General features: G+C 43.7%; 1 protein-coding gene across 1 annotated transcript in view; it reads right to left on the reverse strand.

Annotated features, from left to right (window-relative positions):
• Window positions 1-2,686: 2,686 nt before the first annotated feature.
• SLC5A11 (solute carrier family 5 member 11) overlaps window positions 2,687-27,293 on the reverse strand; it is a 42,870-nt gene continuing 18,263 nt past the window's right edge. Inside the window, exons 8-16 of the mRNA XM_081338121.1 lie at window positions 24,812-24,892; window positions 24,498-24,703; window positions 22,635-22,770; window positions 21,279-21,386; window positions 18,349-18,499; window positions 17,268-17,436; window positions 16,512-16,727; window positions 11,759-11,924; window positions 2,687-4,631 (exon numbers count right to left, since the gene is read on the reverse strand). Of these exons, the coding sequence (XP_081194247.1) occupies window positions 4,408-4,631; window positions 11,759-11,924; window positions 16,512-16,727; window positions 17,268-17,436; window positions 18,349-18,499; window positions 21,279-21,386; window positions 22,635-22,770; window positions 24,498-24,703; window positions 24,812-24,892 (1,457 nt within the window). The 3' untranslated portion in view covers window positions 2,687-4,407. The remainder of the gene's footprint in view (window positions 4,632-11,758; window positions 11,925-16,511; window positions 16,728-17,267; window positions 17,437-18,348; window positions 18,500-21,278; window positions 21,387-22,634; window positions 22,771-24,497; window positions 24,704-24,811; window positions 24,893-27,293) is intronic.

The following is a 27,293-nucleotide window of genomic DNA, read 5'->3' on the forward strand; positions in this document are numbered from 1 at the left end:
CCCAGCGACCCCCCCCCGGGCTAGCAGAGGCAGCGGTGGAGCAGGGCAAGGGGAGACCCGCTAGGCAGGGAAGAGGCGGGCCGGGGGCACCCCGAGACTGGCCACCCCCAGCAGCACAGCAGGTAGAAAAAGGGTCCACACACCTTTCCAGTCCTCCCGTCTCTTCCACTGCTGCCACCACGTGCAGTCCGAAGAAGCAAAGAGGTTTATGGGCAATCCCACAAACCAAAGAAGTTCAACCACTCAATTCAAACTTCGCGAGGTGTTTTTTTTTCATGAGAAGTTTGAAAATTGATTGGTTGAACTTTTTTAGTCCCGCTTTTATTTGGACTTCACATGGCGGAGGAGGACTAGGAGCTGCAGGAGACGGCTGAAAGAGCCGCATGCGGCTCCGGAGCTGCGGGTTGCCGACCCGTGGTCTATGCCAATATGGTTTATTCAGTAAAGTTTATAGTCTTGGTAAAATAATGTCCAAAGAGTTTCTTTTTCTGTAACTACCAACTGGACAGTTGACATACCGACTCCAATGCATAGTTAAGAGTGCAGGAAAAACAATTGCCACCAGCCTGCTTTTCATTGAAGACCTGGATATTGTGCGGGTCAGAAAGAGGGTTGAGAAAATATCTACAAACCCCTCACATCCTGGACATAAACTGCTGCAACTCCTTCGCTTGGGACACCACTATGGAGCATTGATTGCCAAAACAACTAAACACAAGGACAGTTTTTTCTCCCTTGCCATCACTCCGCTAAAGACTTAATTCCCACAGCACTGTCTCATGCCTAAGGATATTTACCCATGTACAGTAAGGCTGTATTGCTGTTGGTATCTTATGACACTCACTTTGTTGCTTGTACCTTATGCTTTATGATTGTACCTTATGATTTATTTTATCACTTTGTTGCTTGTATGTATACTGAGTGTTTATGCACCAGGAACAAATTCCTCATGTGTCCAATGATATTTGGCCAATAAAGAATATTCTGTCTATAAGGAAGCTATTCTGTTAGGATCCCAAAGGTGCTTTTCCAAAAGACTGTTGGACTTTCTTTGTATTTTTCCTTGAAAACGTTTCTTCAGTTCTTGGATGAGAAGAGAAACATCTTCAAGGAAAAACCAAGAAAATCCAGTTGACTTTTAGAAAAGCACCTTTGGGACAACCATTAATTTAATTTAATTATTTAATTTAATTTAATTTAATTTAATTTAATTTAATTTAATTTAATTTAATTTAATTTAATAATTTGATTTAATATGATCACCATGATCCGGATGATGGAGAATCTCCATGGACATTTATTTGCTTAGGAAGCAGCCAGCACTGTTGCGTAGTCACATGATAGTCATTTCCAGCCAGAGTCCTTCTGTATGTGACGAACTTCAACTCCCATCATTCTCAGCCATTGTGGCCTCTGGATTAGTCCTCTGGTAAGGAATGATGGAAGTTGCTGCAGCCAACTCATGGGGGGGGGCACCAGATTTGGAAAGAGTCTTGTTGAAATTGAGGGTACAGGACATGCTTTTCAGGACTATCTTGGGGAAAACCAATACAGATACAGAAATGAGAGCTCTGGAAGATTGGGGGGGGAACCCAGTGTTTTCGAAGAACTGAGATCTCTGGGCTATCCGAATGTTCCTTTCAAGACTAAAATAAGATCCAGAACCATGGGAAACATTAGTGCTTTTACTGGATCCTTAACTTTGTTCCTGTGATGCACGGGGCACCCAACTTCTGTGTGTTTGTGGTTCCTTTAGGGAATGCTTGTGTAAGAAGCCACTTTTACATCACCTACTGATATTTAAAGGAAGTGACATGGAATAAACCCTTCACTCAGAAAGCGGCATGCAGACATCCCCAAGCTACCAGAACAAAGTTATTGCCGGTCAGTTTCTTTCTGTGAAAACTCACACGAGAATCACACTGTTGAAATGCATATATTTATTGTTAAAGAGCTCCTCCTGCAACAGCCAGAGGAAAAAGGATGGCATCCAGAGGCCTGCAAAGCTCAGACAGGCTATTTTCCAGGCAGTCTTTGTGCAGGACATCCAATCTGGTAAACATAGACTTAAAGTAGGCTTATTGGTGCCTCAAGAAGAAAACGGACCCCAGGAGAACCAGATCCCAGGGACAGAGCGGGCTGTTGGCAGAGGCCCCTCACTCTGTTCAGAATAATAAATAGCAACACATGTGTTGGTCTTTTTTAAACATTATGAAAAACGTCATTACTTACAAAGTACTCTGAAAACAATACAGTCTGCATTTTAGAATAGAATAGAATAGAATAGAATAGAATAGAATAGAATAGAATAGAATAGAATAGAATAGAATAGAATAGAATAGAATAGAATAGAATAGAATAGAATAGAATAGAATATGGAATGGAATGGAATGGAATAGAAAATGGAATGGAATAGAATAGAATAGAATAGAATAGAATAGAATAGAATAGAATAGAATAGAATAGAATAGAATAGAATAGAATAGAATAGAATAGAATAGAATAGAATATGGAATGGAATGGAATGGAATAGAAAATGGAATGGAATAGAATAGAATAGAATAGAATAGAATAGAATAGAATAGAATAGAATAGAATAGAATAGAATAGAATAGAATAGAATAGAATAGAATAGAATAGAATAGAATAGAAAATATGGAATGGAATGGAAGGGAATGGAATGGAATAGAGCTGGAAGGGACCTTGGAGGTCTTCTAGTCTAACCCCCTGCTCAAGCAGGAGAACCTATACCATCTCAGACTAGACTATCTAGTCTTTTCTTTAAAATCCCCAGTGATGGAGCGCCCACAATTTCTGGAGACAACTTCTGTTCCACTGGTTAATTGTCCTCACTGTTAGGACCTTTCTCCTTAATTCCAGGTTGTTTCTCTCTTTGGTCAGTTTCCATCCAATGTTTCTTGTCACCGATCCTCTGCTGAACACGAGGGAACCACCATCCTTTCTGGTGCTGCCGGCAGAAATGTGGTGGTGGAGAAGCTCTTCGGGTTTCTCAGCCTCCCTCCCGTAGCTTCGTTTTTCCGGTTAAAGATCCAGCTTCTCCCGCATATTCCTAAGTGATATTTTTATCAGGGCCTAGTACTGTTTGTCATCAGCATGACATCCTTCCCCTGACAAAATGTCTTTGCATCAAACACAAATGAAGTGATGTTTGGTCCTTCTTGTGACCAAGAGCCTCAAAGCCGGGTGCGCGGCCAGACTCATTGGACCAAGGAAAGCTGCTGTTCTCAACACTTTTGCACTTAGCCACAAACCATGGTTTATGTGTCTGGATTTGGAAAGCCCAAATTAATCACACTCTATTGGGCCTGGCCCCGATGATCATTGCAACCATGCTACAATTAACATGTGGGTTTAAGCAGTCCAGTCCAGTGGTTGAAAGGACTGAGGTCCATAAATATGGAATGGGATTTCCTGCCCAAGGTGGGACCTTCAGATGGCCGGCCCTGGGAGAGGCTCTTAGGTCGCTGAACTGTAGGGAGTGCTGCAGGCCAATGTGCTGGCAGCTGAGTGCCGGGGGATACTCCGCCTAACGGAGCAAGGGGTCTTCATGTCAATTGCACCAGCCCAGCAAAATGTCGTCAGGATATAGTTGCACCTACAAATCCCTTTCCTTTGGGGTTTTGAGATTCCTCAAAGTGTCCTCAGAGAAGATGTCCATGAAGAGAACTGGCCTAAGAAACAGATCCCAACCTGACACTGCAACAATGTTGTCCTCCATATTAGAGGGAGGTGAGGAGTGACTTGCATCTTTTCCTTGCTCCTACACAACAGGCAGCCTCTGAAGACCCACCAAATGGCAAAACAGTAGACACAGAGCTTCAAAACAGAATTAGGGCAAAATTCATCACTAAGCCCATGTTACTGTAAGGAAAAACTTAGCAACAACACTGGCATTCTTAAAATAACATTCTGCCATCAAGCCAACTTGCAGAAGAATTTTGCATGCAATTCCATCCAGATCAGATTTTATCAAATATTTTTCCGTATTCCAAGAAGACAAAGGCAAGTTGACTAAAATACGCTGCTGCTGTCACCACTGGCTTTTTTTTTGTCTGAGCTCCATAAATCCCGGAATGCTCTTTGTTTATGATTCTGGTCCAAGAGCATCCACAGGGGAATAAAACAGTCAAAAGTGCAAAGTCCTGCTGGGTTTTTTTTCATATGCGCTGAATGTGCAACGTTTATAATGAAGGGCTTCAGTTTTTCTTTGCTACCCTGGTCCAGCCAAAACTGAATTCTTCACATAATTCTACCATTTTTCCTATGGAATACAAAAAATATATAACATCATCTTATCTTTGATGCTCTTCGTTCTGGTTGGCATCCCCAGGTGTGGAAGCACGGAAGCAATAAGAGTGTCTCTGCAATGGCTGGCCTGGTCCAATGCTATGCAAAGTAGGCCCAGAGGAAGACCCCAGCGCTCATGCACAAGACCAGGTTGATGTTGAGGATGTGCTTCACCAGAGGTGGTTCATCAAGTGAAGCCGTGACTCCAGCTTTGGGTTCAGCAGGCATCGCAGGTGAGTCCTTATCTCTGCTCTCCATCCCACAGACCCACAAAAACAGGCTCATTAATTTAGACTCCTCCTTCTTCTTTGTGTCCAAGGGACCTGCAGGCAAGACAATCAGCGGTAAGAACGCCATGAGGCACTCAAAATCTCCCCATTTGGACCTCTGGAATTTGCTGGCATGTTCTGGGACCAATCCAGACAGTCGCTAGGAGTCAACGCTGACTCAAAGGCACCAAAACCAAAAGCAGATTAGCTGCCGGTCCCAGAATTTGTCATTATAAATCTTAAATCTCAGATGAGTAAGATTTATTTTCCTAATTTGACTTTTACAACTTTTGTAAGCCGCCCTGAGTCTTCGGAGAAGGGCGGGATATAAATGGAATTAAAATAAAATAAATAAATAAATCTCCTGGGCTTTGCCAAGGTTCGCCTCTAGGGGTCACTACAAGACCGTGAAATCCCCTTCCTCCCTTGGGAGAAAAAGGCAGCCCTGGGATTCTCCTCTGGGTATCTCAGATGTTGGGGCTTCTAACATCAGTATGATTTTCCAACCTCTTTGCTGCTGGGGTGGGGAGCGCACCCAGGATTTTGTAGCCCGGATGTGGGATGCCCAGAATTGCTTTGGAGCCAAGTAATTGCTTCATCCCCAGAAAACTGCATCTCAGCCTCCCTTAAAGCAATGGAAATGCCCCACCCCCACCCCGTCTAAGGGTTTGGAGACCTGTTAGACAACTGAGCAAACAGGAGAATCTTCCTGGACGAGAAGCAAAATGTTTTCAAGGAAAAACCCAAGGAATTCCAGTTGCCTTTTGGAAAAAGCACCTTTGCCATAACCACGACCTGGATGAATCTCCTTAGACAACAGAGCAAACCAGCTCTGGTGGCCACAGGGGATTCTGCTCCTGCCCAGCCTGCGTTCACAAGTCCTCCTGGCTTCCTGATTCACATGCAAGAAACCCGCCCCCCCAATCAGAATTTGGGAGACAGAAACTCAGCTGATCAAGGCTACTTGGGGTTGGGAGGGAGGAGATACGTTTGAACCCTCCCCTTTTCACTGTATTAGGATCAATGTTTTTTCTCTTCCCTTTCATTGTGGACAATGAGGGGGGCACAGTGCTAACCCCCCCCCTCAGAGATTAGAATGGCCCCAATCCTGATTGTTAGGCATATGGTGTTAGCCTACAATGTTGGGTTGAAAATATATTAACCATAATGCTATGTCTTTAAGAAGTTAATTGGCCAATGGGTGTGTAAGTGTTCTCATGGCCATAAGAGGAAGCTAGTAACGTAGCTTCTCTCTCTCTCTGAATTCACTGATCTCTACTATTACTGTTTTTGCTCTGCTGTTGGTTTACTACTGTTGTAACCTGAACTGTGTATTTGACCTCTGGACCGGTAAGAAGACTTTGTAGCTTGGACTGTTTATTTTTGACTGTGCATTTTTGTTTTTACACCACCTCAAAAGTAAAATACTTTTTGCTTTTTATAACTCAGTGTATTCTTGTGTGACTTTACTGCTCTCAGTACCATTCCTTGTCTGTGCAAACTCTTTGGTAGCACAAGGAGACCTCTGCACAAACTAAATTCCTTAACACTGGTTATGGGCCCAGGCCTGTACTGAGAGTTAGTACACACAGTATTCCTAGCTGAGTTTGTATTTGGTGTAAAATGGCACAAGAACAGTTGTCAGGCAGCTCCTGGATAACCCGGTTGGATGGGACAAACTATGTTTCCTGGTCCACAAAATGCTGCTTGCTTTTGCGCAAGGAAGGACTATGGGCTGTTGTAAATAACCCACCAGATACTACTGCTTGGGATCCAGATGACGAAGAGGATGTAAAGAAGTTAGACAACTTTAAACGTAGCAACGAGAAAGCTCTTTGCATTATTGGACTAACACTGAATGACCAGCAGCTTGTCCATATTCGTGGTGAGGAGTCTGCTGCTAGGTGTTGGGGCGTTTTGCGAAGGCTTTATGTTCGAGACAGTGTGGGTGCACATATACACCTTACACGTAAGCTGTTTAGGGCTCGTCTGCAGAAGAATGGAGATATGCTGACCCATTTAAATTACATGAAGGCAGTTTTTCAAGAGCTTCATGAAAAGGAGCTGATTTTTTCAGAGTTGCATCAGGTCTACATTATTCTGTCATCTTTGGATGAGAGTTATGATGGGTATGTTTCTTCTTTGGAAGTCCTGACCAGAGAGGAACTGACATTGACTAACATTACTGGGAGACTGCTGGAAGAGTCCAGAAGGAGGCGTGACAGAGACCAGCTGAGAGAGACACAGCCACGAGAGGAGCAGCAATTTACTACTGCTTACAACATCAAGAAATGTTATTCTTGTGGGGCTAGAGGGCATATAGCCAAATTCTGTAGAAAGGGTAGAAAACAGAATGTGAATAGCAGTGGGAAGGCAAAGAAGGGCGTTGGTTTGGCTGTTTCTGGTGAATCAACATCCAGAAATAATGAATTGTGGGTTGTTGATAGTGGGGCTTCACAATGCATTACTAAAGTGAAAGAGAGGTTTGTTAATATGAAAAACAGCAACCAACATGTTTCACTGGCAAACGGTTGGAAGATGAAGGCCTCTGGTGAAGGTAATTCCTATTGTCCATGCATTGATGAACAGTTACCTATGTTATATATACCTAAACTAAGATTCAACTTGTTATCTGTAAGGGAATTGGTTAAGGTTGGGTTTGTGGTAACATTCAGAGGGGAGCAATGCACTATTGAGAGGAATGGAACCTGTGTAACTGCTAATTTGAAAAATGGTTTATTCGTTCTCACAAGTAACCAGGTTAGTACAGTTAAAGCTAACTCGATATGTGAGAACAAGAAGCCACATGATGAATGTATACATTTATTGCATAGGCGGTTAGGGCATGTAAACTTTAACTCACTACGTAAAACAGTGGAATTAGTAGAAGGAGTTAAACTGAAGCCATGTAGTAAGTATTTGAATTGCAATGCCTGTAATCAGGAAAAGAGTAAGGCAAGTCCGGCAAACAGGGTAAACAGCTTCAAAACAACTGTTCCTTTGGAAGTTGTGTTTGCTGATTTAATTGGACCCATGAAACCAAGTTTAGGAGGGTCATGTTATATTTTAAGTATCCTTGACCACTACTCTCGTTATGGATTTTGTTATCTGCTTAAGTCAAAAGCAGACACTTTCCAACAATTTGCAAACTGGCTGAAGTTCGTGGAGAGAAAAACAAAGAGAAAGGTTCAGTGCATAATTACTGATAATGGTACTGAATTTACAAATAAGCATTTTGTTGATATGCTACAATCAGCTGGCATTGAGCATAAACGTTCAGCCCCTTATAGGCCACAACATAATGCATTTGTTGAGAGACGTGGGCAAACGTTACAAGCCATGATGAGAACCATGTTAAGAGATTCAGGCTTAACAGATAGACTGTGGGGGGAGGCAGCAAAATGTGCAAACCATGTTCTGAATTTAGTTGTTAATACTTCTACTGGTAAAATACCATACACAATATGGCATGGTAGAAGACCAAACCTTGATTACCTGCACACGTTTGGCACCCCAGCTTGGGTCCACATTCCTGCACAACTCAGGAGTAAAGGCCAACATAGGGCTAGGCAATTATACTTCGTAGGTTACGAAGCTAACCACAGATCCTATCGTTTCTGGGAACGAGGCACAACTAATGTATATAACAGTGCAAATGCAAAATTCCTTGAGCATGTTGGTTGGGATAGGTTAGAGCAAGTAACTGTTAATACTGATCCTCTAGTGTTTGAGGACTCCTCTGATAACGTAACTAGTAATGATAATACATCTCCTGTAAATATAAAAGATGAAGAGGAGATAGGGGAGATAATAGATGAATCAGAGGAAGGAAAGGAGACAGAAATTCAAAGCCCTGTAATTCCTTGGCGTTCAACGCGCATCAGACATCCACCTGATCGCTATGAAGCTAGTATAGTATGTCAAGTTAGTGTAGAGCCATCTAACTATGATGAGATCAGGATGTATCCTGAAAAGGAACAGGCATCATGGAAAGCTGCAATGAACAGGGAGTTGAAGTCTTTGCAGAATCTTAAGGTTTATGTAAAAGCTAAACTGCCACCTGGTGAGCAAGCTATAGGTTGTAAATGGATATATAAGTTAAAGAAGGGTGTAGACGGGACTGTAACCCATAAGGCACGTTTGGTTGCACAAGGTTTTGCCCAAACTACTGAGGATTATGACGAAGTGTTTGCACCCAGTCTAAGGGCAACTACTTTAAGAGCAGCTTTAGTATGGGCGGCTAAAAACCAATATATGGTTACCCATGTAGATGTTGAAACTGCATATTTACATGCTCCATTGCAACATACTATTTATTTAAGAATACCACCAGGATTGACCAGTGATAGAGACCATGATTGTTGGGAGTTAAAGAAAAGCCTCTATGGATTGAAACAATCAGGCTATGAGTGGAACAAATGTATAGTTAATGAGTTAAGTGCATTAGGTTTTGTAGCCAGTAATGCTGATCCTTGTTTGTTTAGAAGAGAACACAACGGAGCATTATCTTTTCTTTTATTATTCACAGATGATATTGCAATAATAACAAAAACTGAGTTAGAAGCACAAACTATCATTTCAAGATTGCAAAATAAATTCACAATTAGAAATCTTGGAGAAATTAGCCACTATTTGGGGTTAGATATTGTGAAAACGAATAGGGGTTTTAAGGTGTCGCAAGCCAGTAAAATATCTCAGTTATTAAAGAGATACAATATGGAAATGTGTAAACCAGCTAAAACTCCGATGGCTATGGATTTTAAGGACACTAATGTTGAGAGTCCTGTATTTGATAAGACTATGTACCAATCTTTGATAGGAAGTCTTATGTATCTGAGTAATTGGACTAGACCTGATATTTCTTACTGTGTAAATCAATTGGCTAGGTACAACAATAATCCAACTGTTAGACACTGGCAATCAGCTAAGCGAGTATTAAGGTATTTGAAGCAAACTATTCACTACTCGTTATATTTAGAGCCAAATCGTGAGTTAATCCTTACTGCATATGCAGATGCGAGTTTTGCCTCTGATACAAACACTCGTAAATCTACATCAGGGTTGGCTATAATGTTGGGTGATTCTTTAATTGGATGGAAGTCTATTAGACAAAAACACATAAGCTTATCTACAATGGAGGCTGAATTTTCATGTCTATCAGTGTTATGTACAGAACTGCTAGTGTACAAACAATTATTGTTAGATATGGGCTTAAATGTAAATGATCCATTCATTGTGTATGAGGACAATCAAGCTGCAATAAAGATGGCTTATAATGCTGCAGTAAGAACAAGATCTAAACATACTGATCTTCGTTATTTAAATGTTAGACAATGTGTCAAAGATAAATTAATACAGCTAGAGTATTGTTCATCTGATGTAAATATTGCAGACCATTTTACGAAGGTACAAAGTGCTGTGAAACACAATGCTAATTGTGAAAGAATGTGCATAAGATTGTAAGAGTTATATATTATTCTACCCAAAGGGGAGAATGTTAGGCATATGGTGTTAGCCTACAATGTTGGGTTGAAAATATATTAACCATAATGCTATGTCTTTAAGAAGTTAATTGGCCAATGGGTGTGTAAGTGTTCTCATGGCCATAAGAGGAAGCTAGTAACGTAGCTTCTCTCTCTCTCTGAATTCACTGATCTCTACTATTACTGTTTTTGCTCTGCTGTTGGTTTACTACTGTTGTAACCTGAACTGTGTATTTGACCTCTGGACCGGTAAGAAGACTTTGTAGCTTGGACTGTTTATTTTTGACTGTGCATTTTTGTTTTTACACCACCTCAAAAGTAAAATACTTTTTGCTTTTTATAACTCAGTGTATTCTTGTGTGACTTTACTGCTCTCAGTACCATTCCTTGTCTGTGCAAACTCTTTGGTAGCACAAGGAGACCTCTGCACAAACAAATTTCTTAACACTGATGACTTTTCATAAGGCTTTAAAAACTTCTGTGGAGCCGTGTATAGTCTCCGCATACGTTGTATGGGCCCTGTTGCTTGGACTTCACATTAACTACAGTAGTTAATTATCTCAGCTGCTGTGTATATTTATTTTGGATGATTTGGTGTTTTAAATGTTTTTATAGTTTTAGAATTGCCACCTAGGGTCATTGGTTGAGATGGGCAGCTACAGAAATTGAATGAATGAATGAATGAATGAATGAATGAATGAATGAATGAATGAATGAATGATAGAGATGATAGACATAGATGATAAATGGATGGATGGATGGATAGATAGATAGATAGAGAGAGAGAGATGGATGGATGGATGGATGGATGGACAGATGGATGGATGGATATATAGAGAGATAAAGAGATGATAGACATAAATGATGGATGGATGGATGGATGGATGGATAGATAATGATAGATGACAGAGAGATGATAGAGAGATAAAGAGATGATAGATAGATGATAGATAGATAGATAGATAGATAGATAGATAGATAGATAGATAGATAGATAGTGTCAGAATCCATTTATATCATATTCATAAATGGAATGTTTCAAACATTATTCCATGGATTCTGCCATCTCCCGAAGAGAAGAGGATAGATATGTATTGAACCAGTATTAGGCATTTCAAAGGAAAGGAGAAGCCTTTTGAACTGGGGAAACAAAAGGGGGGGCTAGCATCTGGCTTTTGTCACGGAAGACAGCAATAAACATGAAGGGTCCTAAGTTCCTTTTTCCCACGAGAGGGATGATACGAGATAAAGGATGGGGGACTGACCAAATGGGGTTAAGGGGGGTTAAACCGGGAACTCTTTATAAGGGTTTACTCCGTGGAATAATATTAAGTCCTGTCTCGTTTCCTACAACCAAGCATGTCATAGTAAAGATTCTTTTTGGAATAGATTTGACTCCAAGAATTTTGTCTTCCTAAGACGTGGTTTGGGGTGGGTCCTGACAGATAGATAGGCAGGCAGGCAGGCAGTAACTTGGGATTGTTATTTCAATCAGTCAGTTTGCTGCCCTGATTCAAAATGGTGGCTCCACCTGATCAGTTCAAAGACTGGAACCTACTTTAGACTGGGGGCTCCGGCCAATTTGTCCTCTGCTCCGTCCCTTTGAAGAAGGAGGTCAAGGCACAACCTCTCCACAGCCCAAACTCGTGGTCTACATCAGGGGAAAGGTTCTGCTCCTCTCCCAGATGGGCTGCTTACCTGAATGGTTTTTGCAAGTGTTTTCTGGACCATCCATGATTTCCAGTTGCCCCGGAGGAGAAGGAACAGCCTCGTGGTTTCCTTTGACCGGAACGGACAACGATGCAGTTGGAACATCATTTTTTCTTGGAACATCCTTGCGGGTGAACCAGGTGAGGCGGCTAACCTGTTTGGACAAAAAATCAGGGTTCAGCAGAATGGCTTCCTTTCTTTCGGAGATCCAATCCACACGCGAAGGGCACCACAATCGGAGTTCGGTGCCATTCTTAAGTAAGCCTGACAAGTTCATCATCGGCACAACTCCTGCTCCGAAAGACCAGCTCCACCAAGAGTTTTATAGGAGCAACCAGGCAAGGGAGCCTCCCATTGCCAGCAACTGGGACTGGCTCCATTATTGCCATTCCAAGCACCGGGCCTGGCAGTGTGGATGGCCGGCGTGGCTTGGATGGTGAGGTAAGCGTGCAGGTGGGGAAGAGTCCCAAGGGTCTTTACAGCCAAGCTAAAACGGAGAAAACCTAAACATTCTGCATACTTCCTGGCCTCTGCTAACATAGGTATCTGTGGAACTAGCAAGGTTGCACCATAGTTTTTGCCTCTCTATAGACAATCAACCAGTGGAACTGCTTTGCCCCCAGAAATGGTGGGCGCTCCATCACTGGAGGTTTTTAAGAAGAGACTAGACATTCACCTGTCTGAGATGGTATAGGTTCTCCTGCTTGAGCAGGGGGCTGGACTAGAAGACCTTCAAGGTCCCTTCCAGCTCTATTTCTCTTACTGTCTTTGGAAGAAGACCTCACTGCAAAACAGGCAACTCCAAACAACCTATTTCTGCTATTTAATGGAGCTTAATTCAGAAAAAAAAGTACAGCTAGTCTCAATTTACAACACTTCTTTTAGTGACTGTTCAAAGTTACAACCACACTGGAAAAAGTGACTCATGACTGTTTTTCACACTTACGACCACTGCAGCATCCCCAGGGTCACGTGATCAAAATTCAGATGCTTGGCCACTGACTCACATTTGTGACGGTTGCAATGTCCCCAGGGTCACGTGATCCCCTTTTGCGACCTTCTGATAAGCACAGTCAATGGGGAAGCCAGATTCACTTAACAACCGTGTCCCTAACTTAATGACTTCAGTGATTCACTTAACAACTGCAGCAAGTAAGGTCGTAAAATGGGGCAAAACTCATTAAACAAACGTCTCAGCAACAGAAATTTGGGGCTCAGTTGGGGTCATAAGCCAAGGACTGCCTGCATTTCTGTTGAGACGGGCATTTATTCTGGCCAGGCAGGGTCAGGGGCCTTCATCACAAGACCAACAAGAGGCCCCTGGTTAAGTTTCTAGTCAAGTTTTTTGTCGGGTTAGGGAGGGGGGCGGGAAAAGAATACGGTTGCTCGGGAAAGGCAGGCCTTCCAGCTACCATAACGCAGGCCAGGCCTACGACCATTCGCGATGGTGAAAAACGAGGACCAGTCACCGACAAAACCCAGTGGCGAACTGACGAACAGCCTATTCCCAGGATGGTGGGGAACGGCAAAAGGTGCACAAACAGAGGGCCGTATCGTCACCGGGAGTGTCATCTCCGCTCTGTACAAGCGGTGAGACGCTCCGACCCTCTGTACTTCCCCGGAGGACCCGGGAGCGAAGGTGTGCAGCCTCCTATGCTAAGGCTGGTCTACCTGAATGCCAGGTCCGTAGCTAACAAGGCTCACCTCGTTCGTGACCTAGTGGAGAGCGAGCATGCGGACCTGGCTTGCATCATGGAAACCTGGCTGGGCCCAGAGGGTGGTGTCCCTCTGGTTGACCTCTGCCCGCCAGGTTTCCAGGTGCTACACCAGCCTCGGACCCATGGGAGGGGCGGGGGAGTGGCAGTTATCATCAGGGAATCCCTTAGCCCGCGAGAGACCACCGTCCCTCAGATGGTCGGGTGTGAGTCTCTCCTACTGAGATATGGCCCGGGGGCGCAGTTGGGCCTGCTGCTGGCGTACCTACCACCTAATCGTACAGCGGCAGCCCTGCCCGAGCTACTCGATGTCCTCTCAGGGTTGGTGGTTGAATTCCCAAAACTCATGGTCTTGGGCGACTTTAACCTACCGTCCCTGGGAGGATCGTCCGAACTGGCTCGGGAGTTCATGGCTTCCATGGCGGCCATGGACCTGTCGCAAATAATCTCTGGACCGACTCATGAGAGAGGCCACACCCCAGACTTGGTGTTCTTGTCTGGACGGTGGCGTGATGATATCGGTGGGGGTGCCACGACTGTTACGCCCCTGTCATGGACCGATCATCACCTCCTACGGCTAGACTTCCCCTTTGCCACCCCTTTGCCAACCAGATGGTACCGCCCTAGGCGCCTAATGGACCCTGATAGGTTCCAGGCAGCGCTTGGGGACGCACATGCACTCCCTGCTCACAGCTCGGCGGATGCCTTAGTGGAAGCCTGGGAAAAGGCAGCCACGGAGGCTCTGGACCGAGTTGTACCCCTGCGGCCTCTGACCCGGCGCAGATCCCAGCGAGCCCCATGGTTCACCGCGGAGCTCCGGGAGATGAAGCGTCGGAGACGGGGCCTAGAGAGCCGTTGGAGATCCAGTCGATCCGAATCCGACCGATTGAGATTAAGAATCCTCACCAGGTCTTATCTCGCTGCGATAGGGTGGCAAAATCCAACTACTTTTCCACCCTCATCGCGTCCGCAGATAATCGCCCGGCTGCCTTGTTCAAGGTGACTCGCTCCCTACTGAACCAAGAGGTGAGGGAGGAACCCTTGCAGGGTCGAGCCGAGGAATTCGGTCAATATCTGCTGGATAAAATTGCTCGGATTCGAACCGGTCTGGACTCCAACTGGGCTGAGTTGGAAGAACAAGACATGGACAGTCTTGTCGACGTCATCTGGGAGGAATTTGATCCTGTGACTCCTAAGGAAGTGGACAGGATTATGAGGAGGTTGAGCTCCTCCACATGCTTACTGGACCCGTGCCCTTCCTGGCTGGCTTATGCAGCTCGAGAGGGGACACGAGGCTGGTTCCTGGCGGTCATCTCTGCTTCTCTGAGTGAGGGTCACTTCCCCACCGCCTTGAAGGAGGCGGTGGTGAGACCTCTCCTCAAGAAGCCCACCTTGGACCCATCCTCATTGAATAACTTTCGTCCAGTCTCCAATCTTCGCTTCCTTGCGAAGGTTGTTGAGAGCGTGGTGGCGCACCAACTTCCTCAGGTCCTGGATGAAGCGGTTTATCTAGACCCGTGCCAATCGGGCTTCAGGCCAGGCTACAGCACGGAGACGGCATTGGTCGCTCTGATGAATGATCTCTGGAGAGCCCGGGACAGGGGCCATTCCTCTGTCCTAGTCTTATTAGACCTTTCGGTGGCTTTCGATACCATCGACCATGGTATCTTGCTGCGACGCCTCAGGGGACTGGGAGTGGGAGGCACGGTTCTGCGTTGGTTCTCCTCCTTTCTCCAGGGTCGCTCGCAGTCGGTGCTGGCAGGGGGACAGAGGTCGACCCCGAGGCCTCTCGTTTGCGGAGTCCCTCAGGGGTCGGTCCTCTCGCCTCTCCTGTTCAACATCTACATGAAACCGCTGGGTGAGATCATTCGCAGCTTTGGAGTAGGGTACCATCAGTATGCTGATGACACCCAGCTTTTCATCTCAACTCCAAACAACATCAGTGATGCCATGACGTGATGTCCCGCTGCCTGAAAGCGGTCCGGGAATGGATGGGGAGGAACAGGCTTCAACTGAACCCGGACAAGACTGAATGGCTGTACGTACCGGCAAGCCAGGATACTCAGAGCATCCCATTCCTTAACATCGGGGATGAGTTACTACCCCCTGTTGATAGGGCCCGCAACCTGGGTGTCCTCCTAGACTCACAGCTCTCCCTGGAAGATCACATAGGAGCTGTGACCAAGGGGGCCTTCTCCCGGGTTCGACTGGTGCGCCAACTACGGCCTTATCTGGACCTGGATGCCTTACGTACAGTCACCCATGCCCTTGTGACCTCTCTACATGGGGCTGCCCTTGAGATCCACTCGGAAGCTTCAACTGGTGCAAAGTGCAGCGGCACGGACACTTTTGGGAGCCTCCCGATACTCCCATATCACACCTCTCCTCCGTGCGCTGCACTGGCTTCCGGTTGCCTTCCGAGTGAAGTTCAAGGTGCTAACAATGACATACAAAGCCCTACATGGCATGGGTCCGGACTACCTATGGGAGCACCTTCTGCCAATGTCAACACCCCACCGCCCTGTGCGCTCCCACAGAGAGGGCCTCCTCAGGGTGCCACCGCTCAAGGAATGTCGGCTGGTGGCCCCCAGGAGGAGGGCATTCTCAGTGGGTGCACCAGCCCTCTGGAACTGCTTACCAACTGAAATCCGGATGGCCCCCGACCTCCGCACCTTCCAGCGCGACTTAAAGACTTACCTATTCCAGCAGTCCGGCCTGGCCTGATAGCTCTGATAGCTCTAATTGGGGTCCCAGTTTGTTTTGTTTTGATTATTGTTTTCAATACTGTTTCATTATGTTGCCTATCTTACTCTGTACACCGCCCCGAGTCCCTCGGGAGAAGGGCGGTTTATAAAAACAAATAAATAAATAAATAAATAAATTTATTCTACCCATCTGGCCGACTGTCTTTCTCTATGCAACTCTTAAGTCAATTCCTTCTGACTGATTTTACTCCAGGTAGCCAGATCACCCTAAGCAGTTCATGAGAGTGAAAGCAGCCAGCGCCCCTCTCAATGTGCATATACCATTTCCTCCAGGGGGGGCTCCGTCAAGAGGCTGACAGCCACCACCACGATGAGCGTGATCACCCCCAGGATCATGGAGAAGTAGAGATAATGCACGTATTTCACCACAGCTGGACGGTCATCTGACTCTCCACAGCCTGGCTGCAGGTAGACGAAATCCAAAACCATCCGGATTAGGCCTATCACCATGCCAACTGAAAGACCACAAAATGCCCCCTGAAGGAAAATCAAGAAAAGAAACCAGGTTAGTTCCTGCCCCGAAACCAGCTGCCCTCTTTTTAGAATCACAAGAGTTTGCAGGCCTCCTGTCAGCTGCCACCTTACGTTTGCATGTGTGCTTTGCTACCATGCAGGGACAGCCTGCCATGAACTCTGAGGAAGGTGGATGGGAGGGGGAATGCTTGGGGGAAAGCAAAAGTAACCATTGTATCTCCCCAAGACGCTGCTTCAAGGTCAGCCAGCTGGAAGAAGAAGGCAGCTGCATACCAACAATGCTTGAACTGTCCGTTCTGAAAACATCTTGCCTGAATCCGATTAGTCATGGGGGTGGGGGGGTCAGTGATGGGAGGCAGTGAAGAGACGGAAAAGTTGAACTTTGGGGATTTTGGAGTGTGATTCTCAGTTCTGGTTATGCATTGCTGCAATACAATTAACTTCTAATAAAATTACACCTGTGTCAACAAATGGAGCCAAAGATTGTTTCTAGAGGTTTAAGTGGTGGCAGGTCTGACCCCACCCAAAAGTGCTCGGAGTTACCTTCTCGTTTGTCCGCTTCCAGAAGCATCCGAGGATAAACACGATGGCCACAGGAGGCTGCAGGTAAGAGCTGATGGTCTGGATGTAGATGAACAGCTGCCCACCCTGGCTGGCTTGCACCAGTGGGATCCACAAGATGGAAATGATTATAAGGAGCAGAACAAATACCCTGTGTGCAAAAGAAAGGCTGGGTCATTTGGATTTCAAGCTCTTCCAACTGGGGGTGAGCAGATCATGGCAGTGAGCGAAGCCCTTCCCATCGGGAGCTTTGGAATGGTGGATTTGAACTGAGCTCGGCTGGGAAAAGCGCTCTGGCCTTCCAGAAGCAAAGCCCTTATCTGCCGTTCATTAAAGGATCCTGAGCTTTTTCAGGCTTCTGGATGAGTCTGAGAAAAAGTTACGTCAGGCCTGCCATCTTCAGCATACCTTGCCTCGCTGGCATCCTGCCATAAAAGGGAAGGGGAGAGGAGGATGGGGAAATAGGGAATGGGCAAAAGGAGGAAGGGAAGGGATGACAGGATTGACAGAGGTATCGATCTGGAATGAGCCAACCGATCAAGGACGAACCATGAAAGTGGAATGCAAAAGTACACTAAAGAAGCACCAAATCTCAAAGCCATTCCCCAAACACCTAAGACGAATACGACTGGACCCTGATGGACTGGTCAAGGGAGAGGGAACCCAGAGACAGGAGAAAACACAGGCTTTGCATGGGATTATTCAGATCCAGCTTTGCTTATCCTGTAATCACTTGAACTTAGTAGAAGTGAAACTTTCTCTTCAATCATGGAGTCGAGGGTCTAACCTTCCTAAGGACCAAATCAGGACAATTCTGACAAGTTGCTTTTACAGAACCCACTCATGAACATTGAGATGCAAGTTGAATCCCTGGAAAAGGTCAGGCTCCTTGAATGACCATCAGAGAGGTGCCACGCGCACATACAAAGTCCAAAGCATTTCCTTCAAATGATCTTCAGAATAAGCTCAGCCCTTAAAGGTCTTCTTTGGTCATTTGTTTGGCTACTGCTTGCCTCCTAAGGGTACTCCTGGGGCTCTTCCTAGATGTGTCCCATGGGCTTACCTGCCAACGATCATGAGCTCCCATTCAGAAGACAGAGGTCGAAGATGTCGCCAAAGGTCCATGGTGAAAATGGTGCTTGCGCTATTGAAGATTGAAGTCAAAGAGGACATCAATGCTGCAATCATGACTGACATCATAAGCCCCCTTAGTCCTGGAAGCAAAAAGAGGGGCCGTTGGTGAGTCTGGATGAGAATATTCCTTACCAGTGTCCTCCTCAGGAATCAAAAGAAGTTTGCAGTTTACTCAGAAAGTTCTTACTATTTGCTAAGTCATAGCTTGCAATCCAACTTCAGAAAAAAAGAATAAAATCAGGAATTGTTTCCTTTGACAAAGAGAAAAAAATCTAATTTACTTTTCATAGAAGTATAGAATCACAGAATAGAATGGAACAGAACAGAAAAGGACAGGACAGCACAGAAAAGAACAGAATACTTTATTGGCCAAGTCTAATTTATCAAGGAATTTATCTCGTGTGCAGAAGCTCTGAGTGTACATACAAACAATAATCATAAATCATAAGATATAATCATAAATCATAAGATACAATTGATAAATCGTAATATACCAATAGGAGAAGGTAGTGGGAAAGATGACAGGTGAGAAAGATGAGAAGATGCTATTCCATCTAGTTTTATGTTATCTGCAAATGTAATTATTTCCTCCACCATTAATCTAAGTACTGAATGAAAAAAATAGCATACCAGACCCTCCTAAAGCAGCTCATTTGCTCTAGCAAGATAAGGAACTTTTGGACAGTACTCCTAGTACCCATTACAAGCCAGCTAAGGATCCATCTAACAGACAAGTAATCCAGCCCACATTTCAGCTTGCTAGCTAGATTGTCATGTGGTACTTTATTAAATGCATTACTAAAACCAAGATAAATTATAACCACAGCATTCCCCCAATCTACTAAAGAGATTTCCACATCAGGAAAATGAAATAAGATTTCACGGTTCATAAAACAGAAACCAATTTCCTATGAGGAACAGTAGAGGATTTCTTTGCATACAAAACGTTATCTGCGGGGAAAGAAAGTTGTAGTCTGAAAAGATGGCCAAAAAGAAGAATTAGTCTTACTTTCTATTGCCCAGAGAGGACAGGACCAGAATCAATGGGTTAAAACTACAATGAAAGAGATTCTCGGCTAGACATCAGAAGGATCGCTCTCGCTATATAAACTCTCTTCCACAACTGGCAGGCTGGAATGAAAAACTCTTCCAGAAGTTCTGCCTTTTCCATGCTTGTTATTCTTTAGCTATATTTCCCTAGCATGTGTATCATATTTTATCTACCTTTTTATTCTGAAGATAACATAGGAGCCCCTTTTGCTGTTCTTAGCATCCTTTGTCAACCCCAAATCATTCTGAGTAGCCAGCAAAGCTATGACTAGAAGCCAACTTGACTTTGTCCAAAACAGATCATGCCAAACAAATCTTATTGCATTCGTTGACAAAGTGACTAAATTAGTGGTCCGGCAAAATGCTGTGGATATAATTTACTTGGACTTCAGTAAGGCATTTGATAAAATAGATCAGGGCTTTTCAACCTTCTCACCCATTGTACCACTTTTAGGATATGGCAACATCCGAGTACCACCAGTCGCCTAGCAAGGTGTCAAAAACTTGATGACCAAAAAAAAAAAGGAAAAAAGTGATGAAGTACAGGTAGTCCTCGACTTACAACAGTTCGCTTAGTGACTGTTTGAAGTTACAATGGCACTGAAAAAACTGCCCCCCAAGCCACAGCTGAGCAAGACACCTGCCTGCCCGCCCGGCAGCGCTCTTTCTCCTGTCCGAGGTTTTCATTGTTGTGAGCATTTCTGTTGAGGATTGGCAGTGGGGATGGGGTGGGGGGTGTTTGGTTTTTATTCCCCCCCCCTCTGCTGGGTGGTTGCAGCAGGTTTTGCTCACTTCACATGACCCTGGGACACTGTGACCATCATAAATATGAATCAGTTGCCAAGTATCTGAATGTAAATCACAAGACCCTGGAGATGCTGCAACGTTCCAGCTGATCGGCGCTTCTTCTGGGCTCAGAAGCGCCAGGATCAGCACCGAGCTCCAGCTGGAGTCTGGCACTGATCCTGGCGCTTCCACTGAGTCCTGACAGCCCCAAAGAAGCGCTGATCCTAGAATTTTTGCTGAGCCCTGACAACCCTGCAGCTCCAGCCGTCTCTCACTCAGGCTTCTGCAGTGCTGCCACCGGTTCAGCTCATTCCCCTCCCCAGCTACCACTTTTCTAGGATGGTTGCGTACCACCTGCCAGGTGCCAATGTACCACAGGTGGTATCCGTACCCCTGGTTGAAAAGCCCTGAAGTAGATTGCAACCTGCTACTTGATAAGATAGAAAAAGTGGGATAAACACAGTGATGGGATTCAAATATGTGAACAACCGGTTCTCTGTGTGGATGCCACTTCCAGAAGTCCATTCTAGGCCTGGGCAACCAAAAATCAGCTACTGGTTCTGCCAAAGTGGTGCGAACTGGCTGAATCCCACCACTGGATAGACAGCATCACGCCAGATGGATCTCTAAGCGGCTGAAAACCCGCACTCAATGTGTAGTCCTCAGTGGAATTATATCTACATGGAGAGAAGCAAGCAGTAGGGTACCCCACATTTCTGTCTTAGGCCCAGTACTTTTCAACAACTTCATAAACAATTGAGATAAGGGAATAGAAGGAGAATTCATCAGATTTGCAGATGACACCAAGCTGGGGGGGGAATAGCCAACACCTCAGAAGCTAGGCTGAAGATTCTGAAGGCAGACTTGAACACTGGGCCCAATACAACAAAATACAATTCAGTTGTGAGAAAAGTAAAGCAATAGTCTGCTTATGAAGGCAAAAATGCCTTGGGCTCCCATCAGTCCTACTGCAATTCTGCCTGTCGGCCATGCCCCTCATCAGATTAATGAGAAGCCCCTTACCCAGTGGCAGAAGCTCAATGACAAGTTTGGGGTACGCAATATCTGAACATCCAGATGGGTTGCCACAGATCTCTTTACAGGATTTGGGATCAGCACAGGCCACTAGATCTGCAACAAAACAGAACCAAAAGAAGTTATGAAAGGTGAGAGAAAGGCTGGACAATTCGAAAAGTTTTTTTAAAAAAGGATTAGAAATCAGATTCAGGACCGCCATTTTGAAATCAGAATGGGGCCTGTAAGATGAAAGTCTAGGGGTCCCAACCTCAACTTCTGGAAGCCCTGCCCCCTCCTCGAATCGCTACCACACCTACCTTCCCAGAAGAATGTCACCTAGATTTCAGCATATTTGAAAGATCAATCGCAACAGAGATATATTGTGGAATGGAGAAGATGGATTGAATATATTCAGAATAAATATGGGACTAAAAAGTTTCATTTAGCATTTGAATAAGTAGTGGATTTTTATGACGTATAATTAGTTAGTAGTTATTTCGTTAATATTATGACTATGGAGAGTTAAAGTGCGATAGAATTTAATGTTTTATTTTTGTTGTTAGCATATTTTAGATTATGCTTGTTTGTATTATTATACCCTGTATTCAGCTCTGGGAAGTCGGGGAGGGGGAGGGGAGGGTAGGGGAGGGTTGGGGAGAGGAGAGGGGGAGGAGGGGGGTTTTTTGTATTCAAAAATGTATTGTAAAACTTTTCAATTAAAAAAAAAGAAAAAAAGAATGTCACCTGAATTTACCATATCAAATGCTGCTGTAAGGTCTATGAAAGCAGCAAACAGGATAACTATCACAACTGTGCAGAGAGGAATAGAAAATTGTTCACTTCCCAGAAAAAATAATTCTAAATTTTTTTAAAAAATCATGTAGAAAAGAAGAACCATACAGTATATATATTTGAGAACCACACTTCCCTTTGTATCCTGATTTGGTTTTGGTTTTAGCCCAGTCACGGTGAACTGAGAAAGAAAGAGTCTGAAAACACAGCCTTATTATATATTATTAAATAAAATATTAAATATTAAAATATTGTAATAATTTATTAAATACTATAATAATAATTATTAAATAATAATAAATAATAAGGCTGTCTTCTCAGACACTTTCTTTCTCAGTTCTTCCAGACTAAGCTAGAACCAAACCGAAGGGAAGCGTAATTCTCAAAAAAAAAGAAAGAAAGAGAGAGAGAGAAAGAAAGAAAGAAAAAAAGAAAGAAAGAAAGAAAGAAAGAAAGAAAGAAAGAAAGAAAGAAAGAAAGAAAGAAAGAAAGAAAGAAAGAAAGAAAGAAAGAAAGAAGAACTGGCTTCTTCTTTTCTAAATGATTTTTAGGCCACCACTCCACTCCTACCTGGAAAGAGGACACGGCTGATCATGCCAGGCAAGACCATCATGAAGAGAGGCAGGATCTTCAAGTAGGAGGCCAGCAGGGCACCGCCCTTGGCATGAGAGAGAGACTTTGCTGCCAGAGACCTTTGGACAATGACCTTCAAAGGAAAAAGGAGATGGACAGTGTTCATTTTCCCTTCTTCACCTAGAACAGCCTCCCACATCACCCCAACTTCAAACTCCAGGCAGGGCGTAGTCTATAAAGTCAAGATGAAGGTCACAATAGTCCAGTCAAAGTTTCAATCAAGTGTCATTGTCCTTGTCCCTCCCTCACTTTATCTTTGTGTGAATTGGGGGGAAGGGGGAGAGCTTGTCTGAGAATTTTTCTCACATTGTTTTCTCTGCAGGGGAACTCAAGGCTGGCTTATCTGACTGTTGCCTTGGAAGCAGCTCTTCCTTCTGTCTGTCAAGGCCATTTGCTCTGTCCTCTACACCAAATAGATAGTGGTTGTTGAGATGCTGGTGTGTGGTGCATTCTGAAGGCAGACGGTGCTGCCCTTGAACGTGGGAAGCCTGGATTGAAATCTTTGCATAGTGAGGAGAGAAAGGGGGTGTCCCCTCTCTCCAAATGCTGCTCATTCAGAACATCCACTAATGGTGGATCATAGTGAGGAGCCAACCATATGAGTTATTTATTTACCAAATTTATTTTCCAAATTACCAGAAGGCAAGACAAGAAGCAAGGGATGGAAACTAACCAAGGAGAGAAGCAACCTAGCACTAAGGAGAAATTTCCTGACAGTGAGAACAATTTACCAGTGGAACAACCTGCCTCCAGAAGTTGTGGGTTCACCATCACTGTAGGTTTTTAAGATGAGATTGGACAGCTGTCTAAAATGGTATAGGGTCTCCAGCTTGAGCAGGAGATTGGACTAGAAGACCAGGTCCCTTCCAACTCTATTATTCTATGTTCTATACAGTATAGTCGCTCATCTCACAAAATGTGACTCTGGGCACTCCCAAACATGTTTCATGATTATAGGTAATTCCCAGTTTAAGGATGAATTCTATACCCAAGGTCTGTCCTTAAGTCAAATTGTATGTAAGCCGGAACAATGTTATATAATACTGTACAAATAACATTGTGTAATGAACTTGAACCAGTGTGTATTTAACTTGAATCATTGTGTATTTCAATCAAATTTTGCAACAATAGACTCCATTCATAACCATGGGTCATCCTTAAATCAGGGCATTCTTAACCCAGAGACTTACTGTATTACCATGACAGCACATGATGATGTGGGCAGATTACAGTGTTGTTCTCATAATGCCAGACATTTCAGTTGCCACACTTGAGAAGTGATTCAGAGGAAGTTGTGTAAATTTTCTCAATCCACATCTTTTTCTACTCCTTTGTGTGAGCCATGCTGCAAGTTCTCCCTTAAAGCAATGCTATCACTTCCTGGCATACGGTGGCAATTTCTCTTCCTTTAAAACTCTCCCTCTTTAGAGGGCACAATGGCTGACTGGTTAAAGATGCTGAGCTTGTCAGCTGGAAGCTTACAGCCCGGGTTTGAGACCCAAGTGGCATGCAATGGGGTGAGTTCCTATTAGTTGCCCCAGCTCCTGCCCACCTAGCAGTTCGAAAACATGCAACTGCGAGTAGATTAATAGGTATCATTTCAGTGGGAAGGTAAACAGTATTTTGTGCATTTTGGCCACATGACCACAGAAAATGTCTTCAGACAACGCTGGCTCCCTCGGCTAAGAAACAGAGATGAACACCACCCCTTAGAATCGGATACAAATGGACAAGGGAAGCCTTTACCTTTTAAAACTCTTCCTCAGCCAGAAGACAAACACAACTGATGAGATAAATTACCTGGTCAGTGCACCAGTACCACAGAGATGGGATGGTCATTCCCACTATGATTCCTGGCCAAGGAAAGTCGGATGTGACAGGGTCCCGGAATATGTGGAAGGCATCCTCCCTTGGCAAGCCACAGCTGGTGTTTCCATGGTGGTTGCTTGCGATGGCCTTGAAGTATCTGTTCTTCAGGTCCTCAAGGCCTCCAACTTTGGCAAAGCCTAGAGAGGTTGAAATGGACCAGTTCAGCTGCCTCCCACAGACAGCAGGCTAAGGAACAGCAATTCTGAAACACACACACACACACACACACACCGCCCAGTACTCACTGAAGCCCATCAGGGTGAGGGCGCCAGCCAGCATGATGACCGTCTGCAGGGCGTCTGTGTAGATGACTGCTGCCAGGCCCCCTGTACAAAGCAGCAAGAGCTGGATTGGGGTCCAGTTTCCGCCCAAAAATCTGGACTAGCCTCAAAAAAGCCCTTTCCTGATATTGAAAGTGTATTACTGCTTTATTTGTTAAATTTGCAAGTCACCCCTCTCACTATCAAATGATTCTCGGTAGCTAAAGTTAACTTTATACCAAACAAATTAGAGATTTAAATCGTGCGCATATAAAGAGGATATATAATGTTTTAATTGAATTGGATTCGGAAACGGAATTAGTTAAAGATTGTATGATAAAGTGGGCACAAAACATACAGGAACCAATTCCGTTGGATATTTGGGAGGTAATCTGAGTCAGAAATGTTAAATTTACTCAGGCTCAAAATTTAAGAGAAAATTTTTATAAAATGTTTTATAGATGGCATTTGGATTCTAAAAAGTTGTCTAACGTATCCTAATTTACAGTCTAAATGCTGGAGATGCGGTAGTTTAGATGCTACTTATTTTCATATGTGGTGGACTTGTAGAAATATAAAAGCTTTTTGGATTAAAATTTGGTGGAACATTCAAAAGATTTTTAAGAGAAAGATAAAGTTCTCTCCACAATTGTTTTTATTGGGTATTGAAACCAATCTGATGTTGAATTTGATAACAGCAGCACGGTTACTGGTGGGACAATACTGGAAGAAGGATAGTTTGCCTACTATAGAAGAATGGGTACTTAAAGTATCGAATCTTGCAGAAATATCTAAGATTTCTGCTTATTTGAAGGATCAAATAAGTTCCACTTAGCTTATGAGTAGATTTTAGAGGGATATTGTTATTAATTTTAGTATTAGTATTGATTATATTTTTGTTTAAGTTATTATTATTAGGTTTTTAATAATTTGAATGTATCTATGTTAAAGGGGAGTTAAAGCACATTATGAATTTGGTTAATTTTATAATGGATAATTTTAGTTAGAATATGATTATTATATCTATAACCCTGTATTCAGCTCTGGGAAGTGTGGGGGGGAAGGGTGGGTGGGTGGGTGGGTTTTGGGGATATGTATTGTAATTTTTTTTTGTAAAACTCTTTAATAAAAAAAAGTTAACTTTATACCTATCAGAAAATTGATGTTTTAATTCAGGTGTGATGAAATATTGGGAGACTTCTTGGAAGGTTTGCTGTTGGCATTTCTAACTAGAAATCCAAGTAAAAAATACCATGCATCTGATTATTTGCATCCCAAGTACCTATCCTACGTTTGGTTTTGCTATTTTTAATATAACAAGACTTTCCCGACGGGGATGATGTGCCAGAGAAGAAACAATTTTGTGATGCTGGCTGAGATGGCAAAACTGACCTTTTGATTAGAGAAAAGAAACTGATTAATATGAAAATATGGCTGGAAAACCCTTCTCCATGAAACAGGAAAAAATAAATAAAATTGTGGCAAGTGTGTTTGATGATTAGAAAAAAAACAGTAGATTGGAGGAAAAATGAAATTGATGTAACTTTAGAGCAAGAGGTCAAATTTAAATTCATGCTTCTATCTGTTATAAAAGACAATCAAAAATCATTTTTCTGTCTTTTTCTCTTCTTTCTGCACTTTTGGCTTTGCTCTTTCTTTTTTTCTATCTGAACGATTAGTTGTTGTTAGTTTTTATATTTCTAGTTTAAACAATCTGGTAAAGTTATCACACAATTTTATTGCCTTTTGCATAGAGTGGAATGTGTGTGTGGAGTGTCTGCCCTTCCCATCATGACTGGCCTTTCCCCATGTGGTTTGATTCCCCTTGTTTTTCTCTTCCTTGTTAACAAGTAGTTCCCTGGGCAGTATACAAAAGTCTGCAGGTGAACACCACCGTGTCTTTTTAACGTTTTTCAAAAGTAGTTTAAAAAAGGAAGCTTTGAGGACATTATTTAACAGAAGTTCAAAGCAAAGGAAGATGAAAAGGGGTGAGATTTTCTAAAGAAAGCCAGGACGTGACAATCTTTGCTTTGGAAATTTCAAGCTGTTCCTTCTCTGTAGGTCAACATATCTAATATTTTCTTTCTTGCAAAGCACTTCTGTGTATCCAAGTTATTTTTTACAAAGCATGCAATGTGAGTGTTTACTTATTTGCAAATGCTACCCCCTCACTATATTTTTTCAGTTGGCAGTGGGGCAAAATGAGGTCTAAGAAAAAGCAACAAAAGTCAGGCAGCACCTGAAGCCCCAAGAAGTACTTGGTGGTCACAAAGCAGAAATTAACCAATGTTCCAGGTATCTTAGGGTGAGTTATGTAACCACATGCTACATATTCATCATGTAGACTTCCACAGGTCGCTAAATCTTCTAAGGAAACGTGCTTTCTCTCCATACACATTGGTGAAACCTCAACTGCCTGAAGCTGGATGATGGAACAGCCAAACAATCCCAGCTATTCTCTTAAATT

The sequence above is a fragment of the Vipera berus genome, assembly GCF_964194415.1.
Source record: "Vipera berus genome assembly, chromosome: 13".
Taxonomy (NCBI): domain Eukaryota; kingdom Metazoa; phylum Chordata; class Lepidosauria; order Squamata; family Viperidae; genus Vipera; species Vipera berus.